Consider the following 17197-nt stretch of genomic DNA (forward strand, 5'->3'; position numbering starts at 1 on the left):
CTGCTGATGTATGATGCAATAAAAGTCCATTATATTTTGTAAATAAATCGGCAAAAACGTTTCCGTGATTGTCATACCATCAGTAGTTATACATAAATTTATTAGCATATCCAATTTTGTTTCGGCAGGGTAATTACAATACGGTAAAAGTATTGATGTATTGATATTTATTATTAGTTGAATTTTAAACGGATTTCAACACGTTACTCAGCTTTAAGAGATTTGAGAAGTCGCGTATTGCGGCTGTTCTCTCATCCTCTTTGACGATGTTTCGCAATCCGATGTTAGGGACATCATCTAGGGTGATCTTATTTCGACTGACGTAGATTTTATAGTCGCAGATTTTATAATCCTCGTGTAACTTGTTAGTGTTACGAGTACATTAATTTTTTGAAATGATTTTTAAGTGATTGAAATTTGACTTACTTCAAAACCGGTAAACAAGTATTTAAAATTGGTTTCGCGTAGTTCATTTTATAAAAAAAAATTTGATCGCATTTCTATGTTTATTGTTGTTAATGAATTTCCAGAACGCTTTGGTAGCATTATAAGATCTGCTTCAGCCGAAATAAGATCGAGATTTTGCTCTAAATGATGACGCCAACATTACGGCAAAATCAATAAAAAAATTAATGTGCGACACACAATCCCTCCCATCTCCAAAAGCTAAGTTACATATTGAAATTCGCTAAATACTCAAACATAGGGGTTCATCATCTAGGGCGTCTCAAATTTATCTTGAAAGTACTGTCAGACGTACGTAGAAAATAAACCAAATACAAATAGACATATTAATTCTAACTTTCATCATCATCATTCTCAGTTATTTTCATTCAGTGACAGCCTGTCTATATAAAAAACTACTGATAAAAACAATAAATTAAGAAAACTAAAAAATTTGCGATTTTCATAAAATCAAATCGCAATTTGTCCATTAAGTTCGAAAGCTTTTTAGGTCACTATTGCACGTGATATCCAATGTACTTTATAATAGTATTAAAATGGCGTGTATTTTGTTCTTAAATATTTCCAACATTTTTTGACAAAATAGCTGCTCTGTGTAGCGCGCAGTGCATCCAGATCCAGTATTTTTAAATATTGTTTAAGTATCTGCTGCGTGTCCTAATGTTGACTATAAATTTAATGCAGTTATTCCACTTTATGTCGTTCTCATAAAAAATAATAAATTATTTTTAAAATTTCAGTAGACACGTACTTTTCTGAAATCGGGTTGCAAATTTACATACATATTCTATCTTCGTGTATACTATTTTCTGTACATATTAAACATATGCAAATATTAAATAAGCAGCTTAAACTATATATGCTACCTCATTTAATTGTATTGCGAATTTCGGAGTAAGCAGTCGAGAAACTAATTGCTCGCAAGGATCTTCAGATACCAGCAAGAGGTATAAGTCACAACTGTATTTCATTTGATTCGTGCAACAGTATTAAAAATAAATCAATAGCTGCTGGCAAAGCAATCTTTTCATATTTTGAATGTGTATTTTTTATATTTCGCGATTCTGTAAGAAATGTATATAATTATAAATAATATATGCATTTAATAGGAAAAGAGCTCTGTTTTTGCACGTTCGTTTTTATTTGTTAAAGTCATTTAGTTTTTATTAATATTTGAATTTACATGTTTTATAGCTAATAAGTTTCTCTAGCTAAAACTTTGGTACAGATTAAAGATATTGGTTATACGAAGCTATTTATCATAATACCTACGAATCCTAATGATAAATAGGATATCTCGTATTCCTTGGTTTAATTTTTATTTTCTTGTTTTATTCTCATTTACTTCAGGATCAGTATATTTATTATAAGTGTATTTTTTATGAACAGTTAAAAAACATTTTAAGTTTTGAAAATATCAGGAATGAATTTATTATGAAGTATTACAGGTTCCTTTAAATTAGCTCGCGCCGTCTATTTTAAAACCGCTGATATTTATTTAACAATATTTATAATTATTGTATTTAAAATTATAAATGAAAACACAAACCTTTTATATACATATATCATATGATTTTTCCTATGTGTTACGTCCTGCGCAGAGGGAAATTCACCCCCTACTATATCTATTCAGTTTTCAAACTTGTAATATTTCCATACACAGCGGCGGAGTTCCCAGCAGTATGATCTAGGTTCTCGTCGAGCTTGGACGCAAAGCTTTCAAGTTTCGAAGTTCTCTCTGCCGTGATCATATCAGGTATTGCGTTTCAAATCATTTTTACTATGTAGTATCTATCTATATATACTATTATAATTATTAGAGAGTTACCAAACTATGTATTAAAGTATTATTTTTTTGTAACATCAACAGATTTGAAAATGACTAAAACTTTATCGAGGGCGGCTATTGTCTCAGGACTTTTTGCCATCACGTTCGTGTCTCTGTCTCTCTTCGGATCTAGCAACTGGATCCAGTGCAGGGAAAGGGTTACTCTGTTCAACCAAAAAACGAAAATCGTTTCGTTTAGCATCGGCGCATCCAACATCTGTCCTGTTAACCACCCGAACAACGACACCAACAACTGTGAGTTACAATTATTTTTTTAATATACATAACGTTAGTTATGCGATTTTATGATTTTTATGCTATTAGTGTAAATTACTAGACTTAGTTTTTTATAATTATGATGCATATTCTATGATGAGAAAAAATAAAAAAATATTTTTTAATAGCAATATTTTATCATAAAATAAGATATACGAAGATCAACTGAAATTCAATACAAATTTAATATAACTTCTAGGCGCTACGCAATGTAAACTTACGGCTGTCGATAATATTCAGCAAATTCAATAAATGCAAAACTAGTGTAATTATGATAATTTTCATGACTGCACTTCGAAAAGTTTTCGTAAACATAAAATGTTATTTTAATTATTTAATCTCAGATTTAGATTGTATCATAATCTGTTATATATTTAAAGGCAAATATTGCTTTAGCCGTAAATATACAGGCAATATGTTAACAATAAAATCCGGGATTCGGTTATTTATGTTATTAATTGTAATGAATTTTATAATTAAGCTCTTAATCCTAATCAATGTAATTTTTATTTCAATGACGAATTATAGTTCACGGATTAATATAACTATCACAATGGAAGTATTTTCTTATTACATATCACAAAATTTTGGCTTTGAAAATATTTCATATTTTTCATAAGACAACACAGTTTTACTTAAATAAAAACATGCTATGATTTATTTAGAACGTAGACTCGTTAATAAAATTCTAAGATAATATATTATATTATACAATAGGTATAAAATTGTTTTTCCTACCTATTTGTATAAGTTATTTTTAAAATATATTTGCTACGAAGAAAATATTTTTGGAGCACCATTTTTGTTGATTTATATTATATAAATACATGTCGGCGGACATTTTTATAAAAAAAATGTTTTTTATTTCTATAAGCCAATCAAGATGTTGTTATACTTTTCTAAAACCGTAATAATGAAACTGATTATAGCTGCAGTAAAGAAAACATAAAATTAGAAGTATTGTGTTTATATGGTGCTATTTTTGTATTTAATATTACACAATCTAATTGCTTTTATTTTGCTTAATTTATTTTTGGGCTATAATTATATTTAATTCATTGGGCTTTTTTTTGGCTTTACAATGGTTGCATAAATATATTTTTTTATAACCCCTCTCTGAAAAACTCAATCGATATATTGCTCTTAACAATTCTGAAACATGCGCCATTTGGGTACAGTTGATCTTAGGTTATGCAAGTTTAAAATGTATTTATTATTAATCACAATAAAATGTATTTATTATTAATCACAATAAATTTCTGAGCGTTCCTGGAACGAAGCTTATTTGATTTCTGTATGCATTATCGGTTTTAGGTGAACCATTATTACATTTAAATGTGGCTTAATTATATTACTAAATTACCAATTAATAATAACCGGTATCTCGTTAAATTTAATATATTCATATTAAAAATATTTTTTACTCATAAACTATATTTTAAATTATAGTCACAATATAAAATATTAATTTTTTTTAAGCTTTTTTATACTACATATGTATATGCAAAATTCTGCCAAATACATATATGTTTGGTTTTGCGAAACCCGGATACTTATATTCTATTAACTACTTTTTTTGGCGGCCGGTCAAAAGAGCGTCGTCATATGAGCGCCGTCATATGAGCGCTGCATAATAAGCGCTGCGTTACAAGAGCGTTTATAATTTATATTGCGCTTGTTTTCGCCATTCATGATAAAGTCTAGTTGTTTAAAATAAATGAAAAAAAAATCTGACGAGCCATATGCCTGCCCTATAACTGTACGCATTTATTGTCGAGTCGATAATTATTACAATTTAATGAAACATTTCAAAACAAATCTAATGATAAATTCAAAATCAGTGTTTCTTTTTAATACAAAATATATGTATACTATACGTATGGGGATAGAAAGCCAAACTTTCGTATGTACGTAATAATTAATGAATAATATTATTTTTATTGACTAATCATTTTAATTGTCATTACGCTTTGGCACATAAAATACTAAAATATTCATTACTTGATTTTCTCAAAATATTTTTGCGCTCTTGTGACGCGCTCTCTTTTGACAAGAGCTCTTATGACTGTCTGCACATTTGACGTACGTTATTTTGTTACAGCGCTACTTTGATGAACGCTCTTATGACGTAGCGCTTATAATTCAGCGCTTTTTTGACGCACGCCCATTTGTCCGCGCTTATTTGTGACGTTGCCACTTTTCTTATATATGAAGTATATAGTAGCGTGCAATATTTTTACAAATTCTTGTCTCAACATAGGGTATAATGCATAAAAAAATTATTAGGCTTAAAAACCCATTTATTTAAAAAATAATAAAAACCATTCGATACCGACGGCTTAAACTACAATATATACAAATTCATACCTGAGAGGTCTAAGGTTGTTTCGTTTAATAATGAACTCTTTAAATAATAAATATTGGTTCATTTTTTTAATATTCAAGATACAAATAATATATAATACACCTTCCTATACTAACGTTCAAAAACTTTATGAAATTTGAAGAACTTGTTGCAATTGCGATCCTCAAACCATAATTTACCATATATTTATTATGCTTTTTAAATAGTTGGCCTTGTATAGATTAACACCAACAATTCAATTAAAGCATTATAGAAATAATATATAACACATCTCTTATAATGGAATTCAAATACCACCAAAACTTTTTAAGCTTTTTTAATGACAGAATTCTAATACCACTAATTAAAGAATATAATCATACCAAAAATACTATAAGAGTATTACGTGAAAGCAATACTAATCTACTGATTTTTAGAAGCGGTATATATGACAAAACCTTAATTTAACTATAAACATAAAATGCTTAAGCACATTTTGCTTTAGAGACATAAATTGATTTTTAAAAGCTACATGTCTATAGGTAAGTAAATATTTTATTTTCAAGTAAAAAAAAGCGTAAAATGTTTAATAATTAACTGATGTATATTTATTAAATGTGCTTTGTGTAAGGTTTTTGTATTTACTATTTGTCTTTTTTTACAGTTTTAATTTCATCTTTAAGCTATAAATTGTTATAAACTAACTTTTGCGTCTTATTTTAAACGTATGTATTTTTATTCTTACAATATATAGGTTTTTATACAATATTTATAAAAGCGAGCCGTCAAGGAAACGTAATTGAAATGTATCTTATACTGATATTAATGAAATTTTAACAAATAAATGCAAGTAACATACATATATTTATAATACACGATAAACAAGTAGTGATTATAACATTAAAAATATTGATATTGTTACTATTACTATTATTATTTTGAGGTATCGAAATTAAAAATATTAAAGAATAAAAAAATAAACTTTAGTTTTGATTAGAGATAAATTAAGTACATAAGTATTTTAATTTAATAACACAAATCTTTTTTACAATATGTACTAATTGTATACAAACAGTTTAAAAAATTAAAAAATCAGAACAAATTTATACAATGGTAATTAATCAATAAATATGATAATATAATTTACATATAAATTTTATTGACGATTTAAAAATACAATTACCAGATGAACTTATAAAAAAATCATATAAATATAATAATAAAGAATAAGAATTTAAAATATATATTTCAGACTTTTTTATTATTTGTGTGCTTTTTGACGGCGCGCTTTTATCACGAGATGTTTTGATACGGCGCATCGCATCGTTAGAATACTGTGAAGTAAATCTAAAGACAATCTTAAGCAAAATAATAACGAAAGTCAAGCTACTAATAGGGCTTGCCAGATAAAGTGAGAAAAAAAATGATATATTTTAAGAAATAATAAATTCAATCCATATATTTACAACAGATTGCAATTTTAATAGTTAGCAAAGTTAATAAGTCCTTTAACATTTAAAGTACTTCTGTACAAAGTAGCAAACAACTTAAGTTTTCGTAGTATTCAATTAAAGAGTCATTAAATATCATAAGAGCATTGCAGGCAGCCACTAATGTATTTATAATATTATGCATATAATGATGCCAAAGGATCACATAAAGGATTACAAATTTGAATGGTTGTTCTATTTTAAGTGGTCGATTTTTACAGTAAGATAAATATTTATTTAGAGTACCTGTGAAGTTATGAAAGTATTTGATAAAGTCACTCTGATTATAAATAATATATATATATATATATATATATATATATATATATATATATATATATATATATATATATATATATATATATATAAATTAAGTTTCTAATTGCACTTATTTAATATTGCAATAGTTAATAATATTTTAACAAAAGATCTCTAAGTAATTTTTTTACAAAATCAATTTGTGGATATTTTTTTTTACATTTTCTTTTATATGCACTTATACATGTCAAGTAAAATCAAGATTCGTTTAATTTGCGATCCTAAAAAACGAATTTCAATTTCCTTATTATTAATTTTAGCTGCAGGATTTTTTTGTATTATACCCTGAACCATTGTATTAGTTTGGGGAAACAAAACTAAAATTTACTTTACCTACAGTAAAAAATATTTTAAGACGAATTAATTGTTACTAACAATTTGCAAGCAAATATGAATTAAGTTAGCTCGTATTATTTATTAAATTATTTCAGACTACTTCAAAAAGAGTTTAGATTGTCTTCCTTTGTCATACAAGACGTGGACTGTGCAAAATGTTCAATTTTCGGAAATGTGGACAAATCTACATCTCATCCCTAAAATAGTCATCAATATGAGGTAAGAACTATTTTTTTTGTATTACCATTTTTAACTATTGCGTGCGTTTGTCAGACCATTCGTATTTATACTTGTTAGACTAAAATAAACCAGTATGCAAGTTATATTATTGTTTATTACTTTTGTGAACATTGTATATGAAGCGAAAGAAATTTATTTTAAGATTTGGCCTATTATAAATAAGTAATAATGGCAAGTTGTACAGTTTTAATATTTTTTATACGTCTTGTTATTTCAATTAGATGATTTTGTATATATTCAAGAAATAATGTGTTAGCTTTTGATATTTTTTACAATATTGACAATATATGAAATTAACATGTTAAATATTCAACCCTTTGCGTTTAAAAATCTGTATATAGATTATAGTTGTAGTGAAGTTAATCTTAAATGTAACGAGTATAAAAATCAACGTAAATAATTTCATATCAGCAAAACTATATTAAGAATAATCCAACTAGCATATTGAATTAATTAGTTATTTTCTCTGAGGCGAAGTGATTTTAAAATTCCAAAATATTTTGAAAAGCTCCCTTGTCTATTTTTGGACGACTTGGAAAATTGCGTTAGTTATGGGCATTAAAACTTTTTGTTAGAAACATACTGTTGAATGCGCCTCTGCATGGTTACGGTTTTTAATATTTTTATGTCGAACCTGTCTTCCGATATTTCTTATTTAAAAAACGTTGTAATGCGGTTAGCTTGACGTAGAGCAATTTGATTTATGCAGTAATTTTTATGTAAAAATAATTTACTTTACGCCATTAACAGATTACCAGAATTGCTATACATTTCATTTGAAAGTGTGCTTTGTAATTGTCAGTTTCTTTTGGAATCTTGATAAATTATTTATTTAAACCTAAGCATATTATTTAGTATTTTTATAGCTATGATTTTAATACTTTTACGACATGTAGTTCTTTTTATCACATTTTAGCAATATTCTGTTTCGTATTTACTTAGTTGTTTTATATTAAAAATGTACTATTGTCACATATTACTGCATTCTCTCAAATATTCTTCGTTACATTAGACTTAGTATGCAAAAGCCGTTCTTCGATAATATTTATAAAATCCTTTTTTCCACGAATTGCTTACACACATAGTAAGATTATGATGATAAAGTATGTTAAATTCATAATAGAAATTAAATTTTTTTTTTAAAACTTTACTGGGTATTGCAGCTAATAATAATCATAAAAAAAGTCATAAAAAACCGCTAAATATTAATAAATTCTCATTGGTTACAAACTCGAAGTCTTTACATACATATAAAAAATATTTTGAAGCTTTTGTATTATATATCAGAAAACACAAAACTATATATTAAAAATTAAACGCTAAGGGTCCTAATATAATTAGTGTTTTTTTTTATAAAAACAATAATTAAAATATGAATTTTTTTATATTTTTTAAGAGCAATATTACCAGTGGGAAGCATTGGATTAGTATTCTTAGGCATTGCTACCTTCTTCGCGATCGGCGGCTATTGTAATCGCAAAAACCACATGATGTTTGCTTGTGCCTTCTTTGTATTTTCCGGTGAATTATCCAAACTATTATATCAAATTAAATAACATTTATCTCACATTGTTTCTAATCTGAGATATGTTTTATAAAACGCTGTTTTACTAATATGTAATCGCTTTTCAGGAACCCTATTAGGAGTCGGAATATTATTATTTTTATATATGTTATCTGAAACTTATAGAGATAATATGTTAGCAGGAATCTTAGTTTATGGTTCTTATAAGTTTGGACTGGCTTTCTATTATGCACTTTCTGCCTTCTGCATGGCAGTATTGGGCATAGGACTATCTATGACTACCCACATGCTAATCTTAGAAGAAGTAAAGTATTTTTTTAAATATAAACCAATTTAATTGTTACATGTTATTATGTATTGTGTGTAATATATACTTTCTGTTTGCTTGTGTTTATCTTACGTTGCTCTTTAAATTATGATTTTTAATTTAACTAATTTAATAACTTTTAATTTCATCCAAATAATAACGCGCATTAAATTGATTTAATAATAGTGAGTATTCGATTACTCTTATTATTTTATAGAATCAAACAAATTGTGTTTTATTGTATTGTAGTTCATAAATTCAAAGGAGTATTTTTATATTGCAAAGCTAGATAATAAGATAACATAATCACAACAGGAAATTCTTTGCTGCATATAATAAAAATCATATTTTTGGTACTTACATTTTTACGGATTGTTAATATTTATAAATTGTTTTATAAATTGCTAATTATCTCTTCCAGCCCGTTTATATTTGTCCAAATGTCGGAAGCTTTTTTCTATATAATTATCTATTACACTAACAATAATACTTGTGTCACAAATAAAAATTCAATTAAACAATGTGTGTATTCATTTTTGGGCAGTTTCACAAAATATTACTAACAAATTGCCGCAACGTTGCCAAATAAGTTTTAATGTTCTCTACTGGTAAATTGGCGACTAAGCGTTATTATGAAAAATTAAATATCCAGAAAAATTGCATTGAGTAGATAAGTAACCTAGACTTTTTAATTAAAGCAGACTGTAAGATTTATAAAATACGTTTAAAACATTCAAGCTAGGAGAGAAACAATTCTTGGTATTTTTTTCTATAATTCATTATTAATTATGTATATGCCCTAGTTGCTAATAGTTTTTTGCATTAGCGAAAAAATACTTTATGCAAAATTATAACCATCAGTATGTATATAATATAATGATAATATATCATTAGATTATACACCAGACACACCATAAAAATTTTACGACGAATCGCCAGTTATTTCTCGTTTATTTATTTGACTTGTCTGATTTTCCTTCATATTTGCATTGTGTTGCATTCACTTATTGTAATTTACTTTTTTGCCAACTTGTTCAATATTATCTGAGATCACTCGGTCTTACACCAATTTCACGAATGTATTATTATGTATGCTCAATTTGCATCAAAGATTATATTAACAGATTTCTAAAAGCAAATCAAGGTCGCATTATTGCTTCAATAAAGTAAAAGATGCCCTGTTTATACCAGTAGTAATCTTTTGCAGCAAAGCTTTCGGGAATATACCTAGACATACATTTACAAATTATATAAAGCATTTATGATAATGTAAGGTTACGCATTAATATACAAAACAACATTAAAAAAAGATGTCTTTAGCAAATAATGGTTTGATTAGTTCACAGTACATAATATGTGCTTATAAGTACTATACTTATTATTTATAGCTTTGAAATTACTCGTATTGTAACGTTGATCAATATGTGTATAATTTAGTAAATTGCGGTAAATTATTTTCGACATAATAATCGCTAATGATATTTTTTCTTTCAATTGTACATACTTAATTTAATTATATTATTTATTAGATAAAATACATAGTTATTTCTCGAAACGGATTTCAGCATCCAAAAGCCCACTATTAAGTAATAATTCCCAAATATGATACAAAAATAGGAATGTTTACGAACGGCTTTGTAAAAATGTAAATTTTTTTATATATGCCATATTAACGATCCATAAACATATAAATATGATTTTTATTATACATATGTATGCGAAAAGAATATTCCGGACGCAATTTTTGTTACCTAAGTATATTATTATTTACTTTTGCTTCTATTTATTAATTTATTATATTAATCAAATGCGATATCAAATAAGTTATGCGCATATGATTAACATGTGTTTTATTAAAATTTACTTTTAAGATACTTTAAATTAATCATATCGATAGTTAAAAGTGTAAAATTGCAATTGTAAAATAAAACAATATCTCAAGTTAGTAGTTTAATGTTTGTTATTTTGGAGACTTTTTAAGCATGTTTATTTCAATTACATTGTTGTCATTTTCACCAAAAGGTAGAGCTCGAAAATTTACACTTACAACTATCGATATATTCCGTATAACTTTTTTCCGTTTCTAAGCTGAATTTTATTGACTGGTGAAATTATTTCTGTGTAATTCATTCCTTGAGATTATTTTTGCTTAATTTATATGGTACTCAATTGAATACATTATCAATTTTATTGTGTACTCTACATAATGGTTCTACCAATACTATCGCTTTTGTCCCTTAGTTAAATAATAAAAACGCACGCGCATTTCATACGCCAAGTAATTCCACTATTTTTTTTCAAATATTTTTATATAAAATATATTTTCTTATTGATTATTAACTTTAATTTAAAAGAATATAATTTAACGAATTTATTTAATAGCATTTTGAGATGCGAGGGCTTGCGTATCGCGCCTTTTCTTTCTCGCATCTCATTTGCCGATGTTTTGATCATCTGGACCTTATCTCAGTCGCTGCTGACTTTTTAGTTGCGTGGTCTTAGATTCGATCTAGTGATTTGCTATTTGTTCAACAACATATCAACAAGAACATAAAACCACACGTTAATTTAAAAAATAATATAATGTGTGTGCGCGCGTGTGTATTTGTTTGTGCATGTGTGTGTGTGTGTTTGTGTAATTATAGAACTCGCAATTTTTGTGTTCGCAATTTCTGTTTGCGCAATAATCTGGTCAATATATACAATTTGTGTTTGTAATTTTTTGTTATGGACTAATTTACTATACATTTATATTGTATATAGCTATTAAAGTCTTGTAATAATTTAGTAACTATTTTATCTGTAGCATTTTTCCACATATTTCTTATTATTGTTTCTGACATTTTATGTTTTATACCTACTAACACTACCAATTATTATTTTATTATGTTCTTTTGCATGTCAATTTAATCGTAACTCAGAAAAATTATAATTGTTAAATGTTTTTAAATTAAAGTCGTAAAACTGTGTTTTATAATTTGTTTTTACCCACAGAATTTAGGCCCGGCACCCGAAATGGAACGTCGTATTTACTTCCAGGAACTTAACCGTTTACCAGGACTGCCAATGTGTACATTCAGTACTCTTAGCACGGACCACAGCGGATATATTCCTGACGTATTCGAGCCCAGTACTTCTAATTTTAATGTTTATGGACGCAGACCGGGTTTGCGCAACTCCTTGAAAAACCCTGCTAGATTTAAAAACATCGAACTGCAGACAGATTTTCCAATGGTGCCTATGGCGCAAAATGACTTGTCTCCAGAGTCTTCAGAGTCTGATGAAATCATGGAGACCGTGTTTTTCTAAACACCAAGAACCTAAAATGAATTAACCAATGCGCCAGATTTGAAGCAAAATATAAATCATATATGTATTAACGAGGGATATTCGATAATTTAAGATACTAGACATATTGTGTCTGATAGACTTTGACACGTCATGCGAACCCTAATAAAAAATCGCATCCAGCTTTATTGGCCTTGTATCTTAACATTCCGAATATCCCGAGTAACTTTATTTTAATGAATAATTGTATGGTGTTGATGAGCTTAAGCAACTTATTAAATAGTGTCACTAAAAATAGCAAGTATATTAACACTAAAAACGTCACTGAATGCAAGTATTAAAATTAAAACATTTCGTAATACTTCTAGTATTGTTAACAATTATGTTAGTTAATTAATATTAAGGGCATTCATATAATTACATATATGTATTAATGCAGTTGTTGTTTAATATTAACTTATTGCTATATATGTTTCCTAACCATATATCCTTTTAAATATAAAAAAAAACTATCACTTAAATTTTAATAGATGTTGTATAATGATTAATCTCGTATTCATAATTTATATCCATGAAAGTTCTATACAATCTTAAATTTCAAATTTATACAGAGAATTAGGGATCCAGCGTACGTGTAATAAAAATAGTAGCTCGTGACAGGTCAATTGGGTGACCGAAAGTGGGTGACGGTCAGCTAACGGTAAGAGTAATTCACATTAAAATATAAACATATATATTTAATTTATGACTTAGTATGTCTTTCTTCAATTTATAGAAAAATTAAAATATTATAAATAAGTTTGATTGATTTGATAAAATGCTGGGCATATGATAAATAAAAAGATATATTCTACAATTATTAAGGGTAATTACCTTTTAAAACTACTTTAATAAGTATTTCTTGCTAAAGAAATAAATTCCAAAAAAAAATTTAAGTGTAAATCGGTTTTTCCGAGTAAAATTATATTGCTAAATTAAATTAAATATTAAAAAGGGTAAATAAATATTTAGGAAAAATACGGTAAACAGTGGTTTAGACGTAAAAAGTGAATCTCTTTTAAAAGTATATCAAATATTTTTATATACTTTTTAAAAATAAAGGAGAGAGAATATAGAGAATAAAGAAAAACCGTTACTTTATAAGGAAATGGCTGAGAGTAGTTTAAGTGCTAAAGTATTTAATATCCATAATTCTAATAATATAATACATCTGAATAATATAAATCTTTTTTAAATTAATTTTATTCGTCAGCTTGACCATTGCCCACTATATTATTATGTTAAATAAATCACGAATAATACTGAAGGTTTATCTATCCACCGTGATAACAAATATGAAGCCGTAGAACTAAAATACACCACGGGAAAGTATTGTTTAAAGAAAATAAAAAAAGGATCGAAATTATTTCTCTCTGAATATATAAAAGAAAAAAATCTTACCTTAGTATATTTTTTTCATTACATTTTTATATTCAAAGATTGAAAAATAAAATAATAATATATAACCCGAAAAAAAAAATTCGTCTTACATTGTTCATATGACATATTTTACCATTGACCTTCAATATATTTTACCCCACTATCGCACTACTCTGTTTTATAACTTCTAATACGAGATCGGTCTAATATACATACGTTGCAAAACTTAATAACATAAACCAATATATAATTATATAGTATAATTTTAACAATAAAGTGGTTATTTTTAATTCCAGTTTAATTAAAAACCGCAGGAAATCTTACTTAAAAAACATCTTTATATGAAATTTCTAATTAAAATATTAAAGCCAATTATAGTATACGATACTATGATAAGTACGCAGTGTATACTCACTGGAAAGAATGATAAGAGCCGACTGTAGCGAACTGTGATAATAACGTTATTGGGCAAATAGTACTTCAAAAAAAACTAAATATATTTATGTATTTATACATGTGGATTTATAGTTAATACAAATATATTATCTACTCTATATACAATGATTTAAAAGCGTATATGTCTCTAATATGTATTTAAATCAAATTATTGAATGTACTTTATCACTAAAAAGGTATTACTGGTACCAATTTTAATAATGAAATAATTCTATGTAATATGTGTATTAAATTCCAATATACTTTGGATAGGTAATTCAATTGATAATTATATCAATGTTTATAAAAATACGAATGAGCTTCTAAATGTGCTTTAGTGGTTTCGAACACCACTGTTTTAAGAAAAAAAATATTTATATTGTGTAAAATATCTATGTATGCTAGGTTTTTTGGGAAAACAAATTTATATCATATCTGTAATTTAATTATCAAAACGTATCAAGAAAAAAATTTCTTACTGTAATTAAAGCTACAATTTTAATTTTTGGAGATATAAAGTGGTATTTGTTTGACTCTGCGCTCGTCTCTTAGCCGTTATGTATTATATATTTTTTTTCCTGTAATTTAATTCATCGCGAAGATGATGTATTACAACATATATGTGTGTTGTAGTTATATATTTATATATCAATATTTACAACGTAGTTATAAAGATATTAGTTATATGTATTATTGTATTGAATGTTATGTTATGCAATGTACTTAATTTAAATAGTAACAATATATGTGTTGAATTGCCTTGCGTTTTTTATTAATCACTGATTCCTAATTTTCAAAATAATCCTGATAATTTTATAATAACGCATACACAACTTTTTGCCTAAATTATATAAATATAACTTTTTTATTTAAACCATTAAGGTCGCTGTAAAATTAATTTGACTCATAACACTTAAAATATTATGTTATTTGTTAACGTAATAATCTTAATTGAAACACTGGAACTAGTTTGATTTAGTTTGTGTATTGAACAACCGCTCACCGTATGATATAATTGATTTAATATCACAAGCATTTGCATGTGTATGCTTGCATTTACTATCAAATTGTATTTCAATAACGCCGCAATTTAATCAGTTGAGAGCTTTTAAAAAGGGAGACTTCCTGCAAATAATAACCGATATGCCGATATTTTGTCAAACGAGCAAATTTTACAGTTCCTCTGATAGTGAACATCCCATTTAATAATATTAGCTGCGTTTAAAACACCAATTACGAACCCAGCAGGTTTATATTTTTTTTTGTGAATTGCTGAGCACTTCTGTATCATTTTTTTGCAATCGAATTTCATTAACTTTGGACCCACGTTTGGCATACGACGATCTATTACACACATATGGGCAACCTCTGGCCCTCAGCGAAGTTGATATATGATTATTATTTTATTCTGAATAAAGGTTTGCCAGTATGTTTCCTGTGCGATGAATCAGTATCCATAAACAAAGAATACAGCTTGAAGAAACACAAAATTGATGGACAACTACAAAACAAATTTAACAGACAAGGAACATAGACAAGACATTACAGATTTTATAGATATAAAAAGAAACACAATTAGCCAAGAAAAGGTAATGATTAGGTGTGTGATTTAGCATTACCGAATACATGAGCGATATAAATCTTAAATTGCAAAAACAAGAACAATTACTTCATGAATATGGATATGTCAAAGCTTTTCGTAATAAATTAGGATTGTTGAAAAGTCAGATAAGAGAGCAAAAATTTTTTAATATTTTCTTACGTTACGACTTATGAAAATATTTTATGATATTTTTATAAATATGAACTAATGACACAATTAAAACAATTTGATACAAGGTTTGTCGAGTTCCAAAACAATGACTCCTAATTCACAATATGATGATGATATAAATAATGTTCCTGAAAAAATACCAATGAAACATTTGTATTTAGTACTAGAATCACAATTTAATTACATTGTTTTAATTTTTATTAGGTAGAATAAAAATATACAATATTACTCGCATTGTCAAGAAAAAGCATTTACCTATTCGGCAGCACATAAATGTGTGAGCAGATTTTTTAAAGGATGAAATTCAATAAATTAAAATTTTTTGACAAGGTTAATTGACGAAAATTATATGTGATTATCCTTGCATGCTACCGTGTTTTTTAAAAAAAATCATATTTCTATCCCTGTTACTTGCCATTGTAATATTAACGAAATAACAAGTTATATTTATTTACTTTTTCGAGCATCATGACGTCAACAGCGATCTTTGTTAGCAATTATTTTATATAATGATGAGCAACGATACATCGTTGTATAGCAGCCAATGAGCTAAGTGATACCAACGTCAATATTGATAGTCTCATAGTTCAAGAACGCCAATCTTCGCATTAAATTGTTACGTCGTTCATTGTATTTAAAAAAGCATGCACCACAGCTTTATGATAAGCAAAAATATCGCTTAGCATTCTAAGTCATTTGCTCAATGAGAATTTATCGAATAATGTTCGTCGGATGTAGCAAGTATGTCTTGAAAATTTAAATAACTTTGAGAATATTTGATTGTCGAGATGTATTAATGTCCGCCAGATAGAACTAATGACTGTTGATATAAAAACAACTTACCAATTAACAAGTTAACAATTTTATAATTGAATTTTAAAGTAGAGTTTTAGCTCTTGTATATATAAGTGAATGACATTTATTGATGGAAAATGTAGGTAATCCATTAGCGGGTAACCACGTAGATAGGTTTTCATATTTTCATTGAAGTTATTTTAATCCAGGATGGAATCTATTTTAAGTAATAATTTAAAATCAATGGCGTTAAGTAAGAATTTGGAATTGTAAATAACCTAATTAATATCAATAATAAATGCAAAAAAACATTATTAGGCAAATTTTAGAATATTAAAAAATTCCTGATGTGACAAT

General features: G+C 26.9%; 1 protein-coding gene across 1 annotated transcript; it reads left to right on the forward strand.

The window, feature by feature from the left end:
• The first annotated feature begins 2067 nt into the window (after positions 1–2067).
• Positions 2068–12438, forward strand: LOC148234252 (uncharacterized). Its single transcript, XM_088188385.1, has 6 exons — positions 2068–2221; positions 2336–2548; positions 7153–7276; positions 8694–8818; positions 8930–9126; positions 12124–12438. Exons 2-6 carry the CDS (start codon positions 2344–2346, stop codon positions 12436–12438), a joined length of 966 nt encoding a protein of 321 aa, XP_088044511.1. The 5' UTR covers positions 2068–2221; positions 2336–2343.
• The last annotated feature ends 4759 nt before the right edge of the window (positions 12439–17197 follow it).

This window comes from Plectrocnemia conspersa, unplaced genomic scaffold (assembly GCF_051122295.1).
Source record: "Plectrocnemia conspersa isolate PC_06_02 unplaced genomic scaffold, ASM5112229v1 ptg000006l, whole genome shotgun sequence".
Classification (NCBI taxonomy): Eukaryota; Metazoa; Arthropoda; class Insecta; order Trichoptera; family Polycentropodidae; genus Plectrocnemia; species Plectrocnemia conspersa.